Raw genomic sequence first — 15,874 nt, 5'->3', positions numbered from 1 at the left:
ATGCTTCTGTCCAAAGCGTATAAAGAACAGGCACCAAGGCAGTAAATTATTTTCATTGGATTTTATTTCGGAGTAAATAGTCAAAATGATCAGTGAAAAGTTGTGAAATGTGTTAAGAGTTTGTAATGTAAAAAACAACTGTAACTTGAGAAACGGCATCTTTTGACATTTTTTAGAGTCCTGTTTTCCCCTTCATGTTGAGATTAAACTATGCCAATATCAGATGTTGATCTAGTGGTCTTCTTATAGAGCATTTCCAGCTCATTCTCCGTAAACAGCAGCCAGTCAAAGGCGCGCCTCAGTAACACGTTACAGCAAACCTCTACTTCTGCCCCCCTCTGCAGTCCAGGCAAGGCAGTTCTGGAACACCCAACACAACTACAGATCTGGCCAGAATGCGGCTCTGTTCTGGCCTAGCTGTGCACCATGTGTCGCCATGGAGACGTGTCCTGTTGTGTGAGTGAGTGTTCCATTGACAGCGTCAGCTGAGTCTGACCCTCCACTGCCCCTAACCTCTGAAGAATGTGACCCCGCAACAACTGTGCAACCTTCTCGCTCGACTGGTTAGTGTGGGCATGATAGGTGGGTTCATCTGAACCCTTCTTCTGCTTTCTGTCTAGCGATAGCGGTTCAGTCTGCAGACAGCGGCACCGCCAAACCATCTGCTCCTCGGTCCACTCAACCTGCAGAACAAATAGAACACAGACAGATTGTACTCAATATCCCATGTCGAGGTGTTCAGCTCACTGTGCTAAGGCCTCGGATATAAAATAGGATGCATCAGTCGATGCAAGCCACATTAAGTAAACAAGTTTTAAAGCAAGGGAAACGTCTCAGCGTCATCTGAAACTTTCAATGTACTTATATTTAATTAGCTATTTTAAAATCAGCCTGGCCAATATCTGAATTCAGGCACAGTGCCTGATAACTTTGAGCCAAACTGAGTAGACCAAACCAGAAAGGCCCTGCTCATGTTACCTCCCCTTGCACTCACACTAAGGCACTGGTTAGAATGTGTCAGAGGTTAAAAATGGTATCTACTCCAAATAAACCAGCTACACTACACTCTCTGTGAGCTCTCTACAGCAACCCACAGGCTAGCTGTGGTGAGCAAAGCAAATCAAGTGTGTGTGTGTGATAGGTTAAGTGAGACACCAGTTACTCAGGAATTATAGGCTGAATATTCTGAGGCTATTTTAGCATTTGGACTTTTAGAACGACATGATTAATTAATGAAGAGTATAAAAATAAGCTCAACCATAAATAGATTTGGTGTTCATGGGGCCCTTGCCAAAACACCCATGACGAGGCTAATATGTAGCTGCAGTTGAATGATGAACAGGGTTTCCCGCAGCACTTTGCAGTAAAGACAGCCACCTTGGCTAAACAAGCCTGCCGCCTTAACTACGTAGTCAAAAAAAAAAAAAGGTGTTACTTTGTCCTGTTTTCTCCCTTTCATTCCAAACCGTGACCAACGCCAATCTCCCTTCTCCGCAGAACGCATTAAAAAATAAGAAGAAACATGTCATGAATCGAAAAATAATCAGATTTTATAATCTTTACATATGTGATATATGTGTTCACAGGGTGCGATTTGTGTAAAAACCAGAGGGGGGGATGATTTTGAATAAGTTTGTAAACCCCCCCCCCCCCCCAAAAAACATAAAATAAATGAACAAACGATTCATAGCCTAGTAATGTCATGGCTAATAATACCCTATATTATTTTTGCCACCTTTGTAACATTTTAGTTTTAGTTTACCGTGGTGTATGACTTTAAACAGCGAGTGTGCTTGGTATGATGATCAGCTCCTCTAATGCAGGGTAGGACTACGTTTTGACAAGCATACAAATTCACCTTGTTCTTGCCCCATCTGAAATGACTTCTCTACTTTTGCTGCCTCCATCCTTTTTGTATTTGTTGTGTAAAAAAACGTTGTATATGATGGCACTGAAGTCTTAAGTTAGTGAATTGGCTAACAGTGTTAGTTGGTAACCAAATAGCCTACACATTGCGCTACACGCTGCGTAGGCTACGTGCATTCTCTCTCCTGCTGATTTGCGTTCAGTAGCCAAGTGCGTAATATTGCAAAAGTTGAAAAAATAAATGTGTTTATTGTAGCCTACAGAAAATAAATAGCCTATCATACTGTCAGTTAATTGCCTACAGTGCAGTGAAGAGTTTGGAGAGTAAAGTTATAGGGCAACTTGAAGTTTTATGAAAATAATTTACGAACCAGAACATAAAGACCATGAAGCTTCTATTTCTTGCAGCTGTTAAAACACCCGCTAGATAGTTTAAATACCCACCAACATTCGTTTTTGCAGTACAGATTATTTCTAAAAGTTATTTGTCTACTACTGGCTGATTTATCAAACGAGTGCTTTCTCGTTCGTCCTCCGCAAACTACAGGTGTTTCGGTAGAGAGCCATTGAATAAGCGATGCCAAGCAATTTCTGTAACACTTTTTGTGACATTCAGCAAATATCCTCATTTAATGTAAGTTCCTTCGGACAATAGGCCTACGTTCTACTCTACGTGCTGTTGTCCTCCATCTCAGTTGCATCAGTTTTCTAATTTCGAAGGTTCTAAAACATTATTATGCTTCACTGAATCCTTCTCGTTTTCTTTCATTTGTCCAGCCAACTTTTCCATTGAACCTAGCCATTTATGATGGATTACACACTCGACATTCTGAAATGTCGTGCACGATCAAGGCCAAATTAAGTTATCACGCAGCCACTGTGTCAGCAGCATCAGTGCTGACGGTGACGGTGCGTTTCTGATGTCAGATTATTATGTAGGCTAGCCTACTAGACTGTTCTCACGTTGCAGCGCTTTACTTATATGAAGTAGAATTAATCAATATGAGGGGCAGAGGGGGATAAATGTTGTCCCCCCCCGACGATAAAAATAATTTAGCAGAGGTAGGGATAGGAAAACCAGAGGGGGGGAAATCCTCACCATCCCCCCCTACAAATCGCACCCTGTGTGTTCATATTCCACTTTTTATGTCATAAACGTTGCAGGCCTATGGAAAGGTTTAGTGGTAGGGTTGTCCAATGATCAAGTTGTTGCTTCAATTTGTGTTTTAATTTCTGCGACGCACCGATGCTGCGTTCATCCGTTTGGCGCAAGTTTAAAATATTTAGGCTAGTCGACTGCGTGATTTGTCATTTTCGTTCTTTTGGCAATTAATCCCGACTGATCCCTTTAGTTAACGTTGCCAAGCGTGTTTGTTGTTGCACTATCAGTGTTGCAGTCTTTTAAAATAAATGTTCTGAGTGAAATATATTGCCGTTGCTCTTAGTTCTTTTGGACCGGGGAGCTAAATTGACCTGACGCGAATTTGACCGGAGTAAACAGCCACCTGCTCTCAGCACAGTGTTGACTTGCGCGTCTAATCGGACGCGCAAGACTGACAATAGACAGGCCTAGGCCCGTCCAGGCCCATCTGTGCCTACGCGTATGCTTTCTAAATTATTTAGCTAACTCCATCCCCATCAACGAACTTGTCTTTGAAATTTCGAATATCTTTGAAATTTAACGGTCTTGGTCAGGGCCGGAGTGGGGCCACTTTTCAACCCGGGAGTTTCAGGCCCAAGACCGGCCCATGTTTTCCATAGTGGTGGAAATTGGATAAATGAAGCAACATTTCAGCTCCTTCTATCCTGTAGTTTTTATTAGTAGCATGGTTCAACAAATGTGTAAAGGTTATAATTCACTTCAACTGAGAAGTTAACAAAAAATATTCCACTATTCCACAAGTTAACAAAAACAGAAAGAAAGAAAAAAGAAAGAAAGAAAGAAAGAAAGAAAGCCTTTGAAATGTAGCCTATCCCACGCTTCCACAAAGAGGCATATTGAACTAATGTTTAGGCTATGTTTTTGCATGGGTAGGCTATAATGTTGTTTGGTGATTTAGCCTACTCCTTTACTACACCCTCTTCTGAGCAAACAAGCCATATATGTTTATCATGTAGCATAATTGCTTTCTTACATTAAATAACTATAAATTATCCTCTCTACATGTCCCTGTAGTCATTTTTTAAGTAATTTAATATGTTGCTTGCGAATAGCTTGACAACGCTACAAACGTACAATATTAGCCCAATAATTACATTGTCAATAGGTTAATCATTGCCTATCTCTCTTTACCAGTTGCCACTTTTGTCTGTAATCTGCAGGCTTGGCACATTTAGCAGCATTCTACCTGGCCGTTTCATCCATCCTGGCCTCTTTCTACATCCATCCTTCCTGACGCTTATGGCTACTGTAGCCTAGGGCCGGCCCGGCTATCCGTAGGCTATCTGAGAAAACGTTTTGGAAAAGACGGGCGATATGGACCCAACCAACTCTTCTTGGGAGGGGAGAACTCCCTCACATGGTAGGCTACAACCCATACAGAGGCAACGGTGTCATGCACATAATGCGGAACGTGTATAGCCTACATTAAGAGAAGATAGACTAACGTGACAAATGTCAATATTTTTTTTCCTCGACCGGCCCAAAAGTGAAACGGCCCAACGGGAATTCTCCCGATTACCCACCCCGGGCCTGGTCTTGGTTTTATTAGTGGGCATGCCTCAGACTCGTGGTGTGAGCGGTATGGGAGCGGAACAGAGCGGCCACTCCGGCCTCTAAATTAAAAAGCGATCCGCGCTCAAATTCCATCCATATTACACAAAACTATAAAATGATCTAAACTTCATTCACTCTCGGTGTATAGATCAGGACAGACTTGCGGAACAGGCTGCAGGTCAACAGTCTGACAGCCTGCATGAAGATAAGCATTAATGGTCCAATAGTACATCAAAAGTGCAATTACCAAAGGGCCCTTGAAATGATCTTTTTAAAGCCAAGGAGGCTGGCTTGTAACAATGCTAGTTGTCAGCTCTGCCATAAGTAGTGACTGATCATATTTGCACATTTTGTTGTTTTGCATTTGTTCTATAGTTTGTAATAGTCTTTGTTAAAATTGCACAAATATTTTGAAATATTTGTATACTGTTGTATAGTTTGTTTGGTGTTGTTACTTTGTTCTTTGTTAACTGTTATTTTGAGAAGCTGGTTATTTATTTATAATGTAGGGTTTAATAAATAATTGTTAAATATACAGTCTGTAGTGTATCGCACAAACAAGATGCCAACACCCACCCCAACCCACCGACGGCAACCGATACAAGAACCCCCCCCCCCGCTCAGATGACAACCGATACCAGACCCCACCCCCCCGGGACCTACGACCTACCATCTTGACTAACACATTTCCTGCGGGAAACCCTGATGAGGCTAATATGAAGCTGCAGTAAAAGGCAGTTATCTGGCCAAGAGTAGCCAGCAAGAGTGTAAAAACAGTCCACACAGGCGAACACAGCAGAAATTTGTTTAGTCTCTGTAGGTCACACTAGATAAGAGTGTCATCTAAATGCATAAATAAGTATATTGGTAAACATAAATAAGTATAAGACACCCCCAGTGTCTCCCATCTGTAGTGTAAAACATGATCTAATCAGTGTATGATCACGGAGACTCACCTGTTGGACAAGGGTTAGGTCGTTGGGCGTCCAGGTGACTCAGGACTGGCCTCTGCCTTACCACACACCTGCAGTGGACTGGAGACGCAGTCAGCCTGCAGGAAATGAAGCATACTTTATTCATGGATGGGCAACTACACACATCTGTATGGAATTAATCTGAGAGCATTTGAAGAGCATGCTTAGACTAAACTATTGCTCACATGTACATTTAAGGAAATAGATTTTAAGTTGCTGCTTTTTTGGTGGTTGTGTGGGAGTTGGACTGGGTCTGGACTTGTTGGTCAAAAAGAAACAAACAGGTCGCTGTAAAAGGGTTCTCAAAGGGCTGTACTACGAAGCGAGGTAACTGGCTAACCTGGGTGACTTCTAGTGGAACCGCTGCTCTCTCACTCACTGCACTGGACAGCTATTGTTTCTAGAGATCAGTGGTTACTCCTGAAGTTACCTGGGCAGGTCATTAACCTTGCTTCATGGTATACCCCTCATGGCTGTGCGCAGACTAATAACATTGTTCTGTTGGTTTAAAACGGGGCGAAATGGAGAACCAGCCATCAGTACTCATAGAGATGCTAAGTCCTGACACTGTGCACAAGCTGCACTGCGTCAATACAACCATCAGCTGGATAGGGGGCAGTTAACGGATCATGCAGTTAAACCTGCCATGGGTTTCAGAGAAAAACAACAGATAAAAGAATGGGAAGTTTGGCAAGAGCTTAGAGGGGGAGAGGGCAGAGTGGGGGGGAAATTAACAAATCTGTTGACTTTGTAAGCGTGGGGGCAATAAGTGTGAGCGTTGGGGTCAGAGGCCTGAGATCACCAAGCCCAGACCAGAACTGGGCTGCTAGTCTGAGTACTAAGGACACTAAGGCAACAAGAAAACAGTTTTTTTTTTCTCTTTTCTTTCTTTTTCTTTTGTTTTACCTCGCACCATGAACCTTAAGGAGTTCTTTGTCTCACAGAGGAGCAGCAGCAGCGTCAGTGGTAGTAGTAGCAGCAGCGGGTCTTGCTCACAGGAAACGTTGCACCCAGGCCAGACTTCACATAACAGCTCTCCCAACAGCAGCAGGCTGAGTGTGTGTGTGTGTGTGTGTGTGTGTGTGTGTGTGTGTGTGTGTGTCCCACCGTCACCCCCCTCTTCAATTTAGTAAATCTGATTCAATTGCTCCCCTCTTACGCTTATCCTACAGAGTGATGAGGCCTCCACATAGAAATGTGACAAGTCCACCACTGGGCTCTGAAACCCATTTCAATGGCTAACATTTTGCAGCTTGCCAATGCACTTTGCTCGAAGAGCTCTCGTGTACAACCATGTTGAAAATGTTGCTCTGTGTCGCATGTGAAAGCCCAAAGAGGCTACACCAACGACTCTACAAAGCAAGGACAGTCATGGACCCATCAGTCAGAATGGAAAACACCATAAGAAACTAAAAATGGCAGATAGATGGTCAATTCTGGGTGGACCTGGTTTCCTACATGTATTCTGACTCCAAACAGCCCTTGCTGAGTACTCAATTTATTTCCCCCAATAATACAGACCAATTGTATTTCACAAATTGAAATGGTTAAATTCACATTTCGATTTCGGCTTCAAAACATGACCGCATGCTGTCCATGTTTGTTATCGTCACTGGGCTACACCTACACATTTGGATATGCAAACTGAGGACATCACATTTCGCATACTTTGGAGCTAGCCATTCTCCCTACAGTGACCGCAACACCCCTGTCTTTTTTCAATTAATTAGCAGCCCACCATTAGAACCCAAAAGAGACACTCAATGAAAGCATGGACTGATGTTCACTTCACACTCAACCCCTTATCGAGCCTGTACGGTATTCCAAGTACATGGTTTAGTGGCAAACCTGAAGATGTTAACTCCGAGTAAGCGGTAAAGCCACAATAGTACAGCTTCAATCTCCTAACGAAAAAAAAAAACAACAATCCTATGGGGGCGCTGTGGTACCACTGATTACAGCGTCCATACCACCTTGAGTCAAGGTGCCCACGAGGACCCGAGTTCGAGTCCAACCCGCGACATTTCCCGATCCCACCCCATCTCTCTCTTCCACTTGCTTCCAGCCACTCTTCACTGTCCTCTATGAATAAAAGACAAAAATTCCACAAATATACTACTACATACTCTATTAAGTGTATCACTTACTCTTAGTGGCAAAACCGGTTCAGTTAACTCAACCACATACCCGAAATACCATCCTACTTGGAACAGAACCCTGCTGAAATTACATTGTTTCAAACCTGTTTGGTGTACAGGAACAAAATGCAGAACAGGGCAGCGATATTTCCCATTTTTTGTTTTTTTTATTTAGCAACATCAAAACACCAAAAACTATAAATCACAGAATTTCAAATTACCACCACCAGCCACAATTTTAGTCTCCAGATCAAAGGTGGTTTTTATTTTTATATATCTTTGGTTCCGTTAGGGTTCTCACTGAGTCACATGTGAAGTTCCCCGACTGATTAAGTAAAATGAATAACTAACTTTGTTCTCAGCAGATAACCACGAGCCAAGGTATCTTAGGCCTTATTCACGCGTAGCCAGGTATTTCTAAAAGTGCAAAATAAATCCATCCATATGGATATGCAAAAACAGCCGTTGAAGGCGGTCAAGAAAATGACAAACAGATGGCAATATTCACCAATCGGAGACCTGACATCATTTTAAAGAAAAGGGATTGTGTCGCATCACAATCCAAAAACTCTTTTCTCTGACACGAAACCCCTTTTCGAAAATCTCCCCTTAGGCTCGTTTATAAAAATCTCCGTTTTTGCGTGGATGAAAGGTCAAAAGCATAAAAAAAAAAAAAAAAGAATACCTAGCTACGCATGGACATGGTCTTAAACACACCAATTTGCAAGTCTTTTGCTTTAAGTGGCCACTGCTTATAATTATGATTACATTCTTAATACACCCTTATACATCATACCTGTGATTTGATAAGAGGGGGATAGTTTCAAGAAAATCATTTGAGATAACAAATGTATACAAGATGTTTAAACTAATCCAGTACTGCATGGAAAATATTGCTTTTGACAAATGTCTTGATACATTTACAAGCTACTCAAAATTGATTGGTTGAATCCCTGACTTGGCCCCCCCAAAAAACAACCCCCCCCCCCCTACTTTCCATGTCTTAAATAGACTTACAATTCCATGGCCCGTGGGAACCCTGTTCAGTGCAATGCAGACCTCTGCAAAGGCCCTGCATCACCTTTTGTCTGGGGTTGACTTGACATCAAAGTGCATCAGTCCCCCCAGATATACCATCAGCCATCCAAATGCCCAACACGCAAGCAAACTGACACAGGCATCTTATATACATCCACAAACAGCAACTGTACCAGGAAAAAATAAGTTGCTTCACTTGAGCAGTTGCTAGATTCAACCAACACCCAACATAACCAATCCCTCCCAAAGGAGAAAACAAATGCCATGAATTCACTTGCCCCAAAAATACATGTTTACTTCAAAATCCCTTAAAGCAAAAATCACTTCAGCTTCACAGCTGATACAACCAGTGATAATGCCTGGAGATGAGATTGCTCCCAGATCAGATGCACGCCGGCCAGGGAAGGACCAGACCTTTCAAGCGAATACCGGATCAATCCAATTCGGCTTCATAACACCACCAACAATTTCTCTTCAATGGAGACAGACTAATCACCCCTTGTTATTTGTGTCTTTTTAACGGCCAGACAAGTCCCATAAGTCCCATCTCCCTCCCCATTTTTATCCTGCAAGTATGTTCTTTGAAATGAGGAATAGGCCCCATCTTTTTAACGTAAAGGCACTAGCACTACAACCCTGTGTACGGTCTCCCTTTGTGTGGAGACAAACCTGATCACCCTGATAGGACAGTCTCCCTTCATCACATCCGCTTGATGACCGTAGCAGGCAAGGCTTTCTTTTTTTCCCCCCATGAGGCACAAGAAATGTTGCACAGCATTTTCAACAAATCCATCGTTTAATGGGCTCCATGAAGCCAAAAATGAACACACAAAAAAAAACCCAACAACAAAAGAACTGAGGAATATCAAATAGGAGTTGGTACAGAGAGAACAGAACACAGAGAGCACAGTAACGTTATCTCCCCTCTATGCTGAGTGAGGACAGTTGCACATATGAATAGTTTTTTTTTTTTTTTTTTTTTAAATCTCCCCCGACAGTGATTTATCAAGTTATCCATTTCCATTAAATCTTTTTTGTTTATTTGTTGTTGTGGTGGTTCTTTTTTGTTTCCTTTAAGAGTTTGTGTCAAGTCCATAGTTTACAGTAAATTTAAAAAAAAAGAAAGAGAGAAGCTGTTGGTTTGGAGGAGCAGGGGTCTCTGATACCTCAGACTGACTGGAGAGGGGTAATGAGCCGTGGAGGGCAGGGCTGAGTCTGGGCCTGTAGTGGGCCAGGGCTGGGCCAGAAGTGGGCAGGTTCTGGCCTCAGTAGTAGAAGCAGGGCACTTCACCAGTCTGAAAGGAAGCCATGCTTTGGAAACTGATCATGGGCAACCCCTCCCCAAACCCAACGTTACATCACCTCACACCAATACCTCTTTTCAGGGTTGACAAGCGCTTCATGAAAAACTGCATGGAACCTGGTGTGTTAAATGTGGCGTCTTAGCCAAAAATAGACAGTTACAATTTAGTTTGGTCTATCGGATGCCTGTGTGGGAGATATGTCTCTGTTCTTTAAAAACATCACTTAAGAGCGGTGGGCCGGGCTATAAAAATGCCGATATTCCTATTGGAGAATCCTTCAAAACAAAGAAAAAAAGTGTCAAAGTGACTGCTTATGCGTAACTTTACTCTTCACATGGACGTAGAAAGTAGCCTTTACAATACATATAAAAAAGTTAGGTCATCTTAAGGAAATGGGACATTATGTTCAGATATCTCAGAGACCAAGAACTACAACGGAGCAAACTGTTAGGATTGGTTGGGTCCTAAAATAGCAGGACGTCACCTTTCACTATGACAAATCAAATATAAAAAAGGTCAATTCGTTTCTTTTGGTTCACAAACGAGGCTGCCTGATTTTACTGAATGAAGGACCAAGATTCTGCTGCAAATGAGTGTGATGCCAACGAGGCAGATTTGCTTTTAACTTGTTCTGACGGTCTTGTCAGAAACTTAACATCCCCCTTTTTTTTTTCTCGTGTTTTTCCCCCCCACAAAACAAAGATGCACGCAAGTAAGTAAAATTCAACATAGGAAAACGCGATTTGCAAATCGCCAAGAAAACAAGAAAGAGATAACTTGACCAATTTGGGTTTTCTTGCGGTGGGCATCTTTGTGAGGTGTTGATCTCAGGGCAAAGAGGGAGCAGGCTGATATTTAGTCGAACGAAGCTGAGGACGAGAGTCAAGCAAACAAACAAGAGATGAAGACACTGAAGGATAAAAAAAAATAAACAAAACTCTTTTCTGTCTCTACGCTTCTGACAGCAACCATGAGTACAGCGGTCTTAAGTACGGAGAAAGAAAAGAACACTAAAAAAGAAACATAAAAAGGGGAGGTTTAGCTTCGAGGAAATTCTTGGCAGGACAGAGACAGACTCCGCAACGGATACCAGCCACGTCAGGCCTCACTAAACCCACTCCATGGAGTGCCACCATGTGGGCAATGACTGGACGGTGCTGCTGGCCATATGATGCAAAAATTTTTGCAGGAGTAGCATTCTTAATTCTCTCCATTTTTAAAAGGAATACGAGTGGATTGAGTGAGCCTGAGCTAGGGAGTGTGAAACGATCGGTAACAGGGATCAGAGCTCATGAAAGCTATGCCGCACCCAGATAGCATGGGGACTGTGGTGCCCACTCAGGGGTTAGCCACATTCTGGAGTCAACAGCCCCAGTGCAGAGCCAAAGGGGAAAGGAGGAGAGGAACAGGAGTAGAACGCGCCAACGCACGGTTCCAGGAGTAGAATGCGACAATGCATGGTCATCAGTGTGAGTGCACAAGTGTGCGCTTAGAGAGAAAGTGGCTGATGTGCACAGACAGACAGGAGGATACAGAGTCCCACTTAGGGGTTTGGCTGGGGTTGTAACCAAGAAAAGAGGGGTCATTTTAGAATCAATGATTTGATGGTGTATTTTTTTAAGGTGAGCAGAGAGAGAGGGAGGGAGGGGGTCTGCTACAACAGATTAAGGAGTTAATGAAGATTCAAAGACAAAAATGCAAAGACAACCTTGATAATTCCCGCTAGAATGCACAAGAGGGAATTGAGGGTAGTAAAAACAGAACACTCAAATTGAATCTATTTGGCCCCATAGGTCTCTGTGGATCGTTAGCCTACAGGCCTGAGTGCTGCCAGCGAGGGGGTCCATGGCTAAGATTGGTCATGTGACGTGCTAGCACCAGGTCTCGGGCAGAAACGCCTAGTTATACATACCGTAGCGGTCATAGCCTTCTCGGTACGAGCCCCCAGACCTGTCACCATAGCCACCAGACTGGTCCCTGTAAAACAATCCAGTATTAGTAAACGACTAAGCAAAAAATCAGCTTACACTAAACAAAAAGTACAGCAGAGTCTATGAACACTCTTCAGAAAGGCAGAGTGCAATGTTAAGGCACTGCCTGATTGAATCTCAGTTCTTCTCAGTAGAACAATTCAAACAAGGATCTTTGTTTCCTGTTTCAATATACCGTAATTGTTTGATTATTCCGACATGTACTGTGCAGTATTTCATGCATTTGTGTGAACACCCTTAGAGTGAGTGATGGATGGATACGCACATTTAACATTTCTAATAGTTTAGTGATTGTGTGCACTCTAACTTATCTATTTGTGTGAAGTAGTACCATAAGCACATATTCCCTCCGTGTGTGTGTGTTAGATAGTCCATGTATAGGTCCACGTAGGCTTGCATATGATGTGTTGCAGACTTGTGTGTGTGTTTAAGATGGTGGTATAGGCCCATGGGCCCGTGTGTGTGCGCAAGGCATTCTCACCTGTCCCGGCTGTAGCTACCACTTCCCCCTGAGGAGTAGCCCCCACTCCGGCTGGAGTAGCCGCCGCTGCCACCACCTCTGCTGTAGCTACGGTCACCACCACCGCCGCCGCCACGATAACCACGGTCTCCACCGCCACCGTATCCACGGTCACCACCACCTCCGTATCCTCCGCCACCTGGTTTTAGGGTCAAGGGTTATAAAAAACGTCAGTGGCACTCTCCTAAAACTATGATTGGCTGTGTGTATTTCAAGCAATGCAGTTACGTTACACCTCCTTGCCCTCAGTCACATGAACCCTGAACAGAGGTAACAAGTGAGTATTAACAGATTTCCAAGCTACAGTGCACATTGTAATATCTTAACAATATTAAATATCTTAATTAATAAGCAACTTTTCAATCAATCACTTGCCTCCTTACTTGCATATTTAATCATATTTGCACAGATGGTCTGGAATCAGTTAACTCTGCTGCATGACAAAAACATCATTCTTGGCATGTAACTGAGACAACAGAACACCTGTGTTCTACAGGGTGGGCAGCTTTTCAGTGTCATCTGACAGTGAGGGTGAAATGGAGTCTATATACTATATTAGGAGGGTGACTGGACACAGCAGAGCACACTCCAAACACATGCAGGTGTGGTGTTAGGGGTTAAAAGGAGACCAAGGCGGGGCATGACATCCGACAAACAGGGGAGAAAACCACCTCCCCAGGTGGTAGCTGGTTCTGCCACCAGACAGGTCCAGGCACGGGGTCAGAACCAGCTGCCGCTTGGGGTTTCATCATCAGCCAGCCCTTACCTCGTGGCCCACCTCTGCCACGACCTCCACGGAAGAATCCACCGCCGCCTCCGCCACCACGGTAACCACCGCCGCCACCGCCGCCTGAGCGTCCACCACTGGGCTTCCCAGCTTCATCCACGCGGATCGTTCTGCCATCGACAGACTGAGGAGAGAACACATGGTTGGTCATGAATTTTGGGCTGTGTATGAACTTTTTACAGAGAATCTACTGTATGATACTGAATCCAGATGGCCAAAGAGAGATGTGTGGAGTTTCAGAATGTTGACAACATAGCAAGGCTGAGTGTGAACTCATTGTTAATACATGCATATAGCTTGTGAATTATGCAAACAGATAAAATAATAAGATAATAACCTTAATGAGTGGCACAAACATGTCATTTTTATATAATAAACATAGACAAACAAAACGCATTGAATCATTGACCAATATTCTGCATTAAAATATATTTAAGATTCTTAAACTGAAAAGTAGTAGCTTACCTTTCCATTCATTCCCTCCAAGGCGTCTTTCGCATCATCCGGGTTCTCGAATGTGACGAAACCGAAACCACGCGATTTCTGGGTTTCCCGATTTCTGGCAACGTGAGCTGTAGGGATAAAGGGGGAGGGGGAGACTTTGAGCATTGTCTTGATACACGGAGGTCTGTAACCACACTAACCCGTCGAATTCCATCTGCACCGATAAATCAGCTTACTGTTTGCGATAACCCCGTACTTAGAGAAAGCCTCTTCAAGGGACTGCTCCGTTGTGTCGAAGCTAAGTCCACCGACAAACAGCTTCCCCTCGTCAGACATGGCGCTGGTCTACACCTAATGAGGACATAAGAGGGTGATTACAATGACATTCAGAAAGAAAATGCATGTGCGCTGTGCCACAAATTCCGTACCTCTAGCAAGTGAGTGTGCAATAGTCGTTCTAAACCATGAATGGCGTCGATCGCTAAGAAGCTAGTAACATTAGGTTAGCTAAAGTAGGCCGACAATGCGGCGGCCGCATTGTTTGACCTACTTTCAATGGCTCTACTATATTTACCGTGGCGGATGCTAAACTCAAACACGTAGACAATGTTTTTATTGGATGTTGAGCAAAAGTATACAATTGCACTGTTTGGCATACCAAATTGAAATTATGTACAGACCAATGTTAAGAGTCTATTGATTTTGAGAATTGCATCTCCTGCACTTGCTGCGCCATTTTAGGTAACGCGCCTGAATTGTGCTAAGACGACCAGCTAGCTAATTAGCTGAATGTTCTAGCCAGATTTCCACAAGACGGAAACGGTGTTAAATTGTTTAACGACTATGCATGTTCTTACAGCAACTACTTATTATTTTATAATCGTATAGTGAAGCGCGAATAAAGCGGGGGGAAATAAATAACGTGAAGCAAGCTTACCTCGTTTGCTGAGAGCAAGGGATGTTCTTCGTGATGTCCGCCTGAATCCGGGGTTCGTGGTGAAATGAATGACGTCGAGGGCGCAGGCAGACAAGGCGGTTTTTGTGGAGGAGGAGGGATCTGCAAAAATGCTAATCCTTTTGCAAAGGGCAGGCACAGCCCGACTGGTGGTGCTGTTGCGATAACATGGAACAGTAACATTAGATTCGCTTTTGAAAACATTTTATATTAGGTCGTTACAACCATAAAGTCATGCAAACACACAAACTAGCCCTTTCATAAAGCCCAAACTGGCTGGCATTATTACAAACCCATCTGGGCGTATTGTGTTAAACATTTCATTTCGGTTATAGAATGACGGTCGTCGACGGGTTGGCCACAGTTTACAAAGCCGTGGAGCGAAAAGACAGTCATAGTCTTTTTAGGAGCGCGCTTTCTATGACACTTCTACTAAAATATACAGTAGCGTTAAGACCGAGATGGAGAGAAGGCTACACGCGTTCAGAACAAGAAAAACAATAATTATGAAATTACAGCTGAAACCGTGGGACGGTCTATCCACCACAATAATGTCTATCAGGAATTAAACACGTATAGAGTGTAGGCTATGTCTGTTATCTGCATGCTATTTAGTGAAATTCTATGGTGTATGGCGGTAGTGCAAATGGTGAACAATGCAAAGTAGTGTTGCGTACAAAATATGAAATGTAGGGCTACACACTTTGCAGACAACCATGGACTACTATCTCTACACACTACTAAGTGAACTCAAAATACAAAACAATGCCATAGCACCACTGAGTATCATCAATGCACACCCCAGGTAGAGAACCTCCACAAACTAATGGCTTAACTTCTAGGCTACCTCAGTTCCATCACAAAGGCCACACCAACCCCCACCAGCATGCCAAGGATGCAAATGGGTGGTCTTGGTGGCCAATGCTATCACTGGAGAGACAATGGGATTGTGTGGAATCTCTTTCGTCTGTCAGTTATGTTGGATTCTAAAGTGGTAAATGAGAAAATGGAGATTTGTAATGCTTTTAATGATCACTTTATCAAATGTGGTACTCTATTTGATCAATTGAATAATGTGTATATGGCACCAGAGACACAAGTCCATTTCAGTGTCACTAGTCCTGAAGAAGAGAGGTTTTTA

The 15,874-nt window shown here is 43.3% G+C and overlaps 1 protein-coding gene across 4 annotated transcripts; it reads right to left on the bottom strand.

The window, feature by feature from the left end:
* Window positions 1-46: 46 nt before the first annotated feature.
* On the bottom strand, window positions 47-14,802 carry cirbpa (cold inducible RNA binding protein a). Of its 4 annotated transcripts, XR_012988601.1 has the most exons (8): window positions 14,716-14,802; window positions 14,015-14,129; window positions 13,800-13,906; window positions 13,314-13,458; window positions 12,509-12,686; window positions 11,949-12,013; window positions 5,539-5,633; window positions 47-683 (listed from the first exon to the last, which is right to left on the bottom strand). XR_012988601.1 is itself a non-coding variant. In XM_076294339.1 (7 exons), exons 2-7 carry the CDS (start codon window positions 14,112-14,114, stop codon window positions 10,892-10,894), a joined length of 609 nt encoding a protein of 202 aa, XP_076150454.1. In that variant the 5' UTR covers window positions 14,115-14,129; window positions 14,716-14,802; the 3' UTR covers window positions 9,510-10,891. The 4 variants fall into 4 exon arrangements, 3 of the variants coding, with proteins under 3 accessions (XP_076150454.1, XP_076150455.1, XP_076150456.1); XM_076294339.1 differs by lacking the exons at window positions 47-683; window positions 5,539-5,633 and adding an exon at window positions 9,510-10,905; XM_076294340.1 differs by lacking the exons at window positions 47-683; window positions 5,539-5,633 and adding an exon at window positions 9,510-10,905 and having other exon boundaries at window positions 13,326-13,458.
* Window positions 14,803-15,874: the final 1,072 nt, after the last annotated feature.

The sequence above is a fragment of the Alosa pseudoharengus genome, unplaced genomic scaffold (assembly GCF_046254945.1).
Source record: "Alosa pseudoharengus isolate Yale_2024_CS ecotype anadromous, Long Island Sound unplaced genomic scaffold, YU_APseudo_1.1 YU_APseudo_1.1_scf_2, whole genome shotgun sequence".
Classification (NCBI taxonomy): Eukaryota; Metazoa; Chordata; class Actinopteri; order Clupeiformes; family Clupeidae; genus Alosa; species Alosa pseudoharengus.
The sequence above is the reverse complement of the archived record's forward strand: the minus strand, read 5'-3'. Positions and strand labels throughout refer to the sequence as shown.

Bases quoted from the DNA above. Each gene is read 5' to 3' on its own strand.
- cirbpa (XM_076294339.1), bottom strand. From the start codon at position 14,114: ATGTCTGACGAGGGGAAGCTGTTTGTCGGTGGACTTAGCTTCGACACA. The intron at 13,907-14,014 runs GTAAGCTGATTT...TTATCCCTACAG, and splicing joins GTACGGGGTTATCGCAAACA to CTCACGTTGCCAGAAATCGG. The intron at 13,459-13,799 runs GTAAGCTACTAC...TTCTCTCCTCAG, and splicing joins TGGAGGGAATGAATGGAAAG to TCTGTCGATGGCAGAACGAT.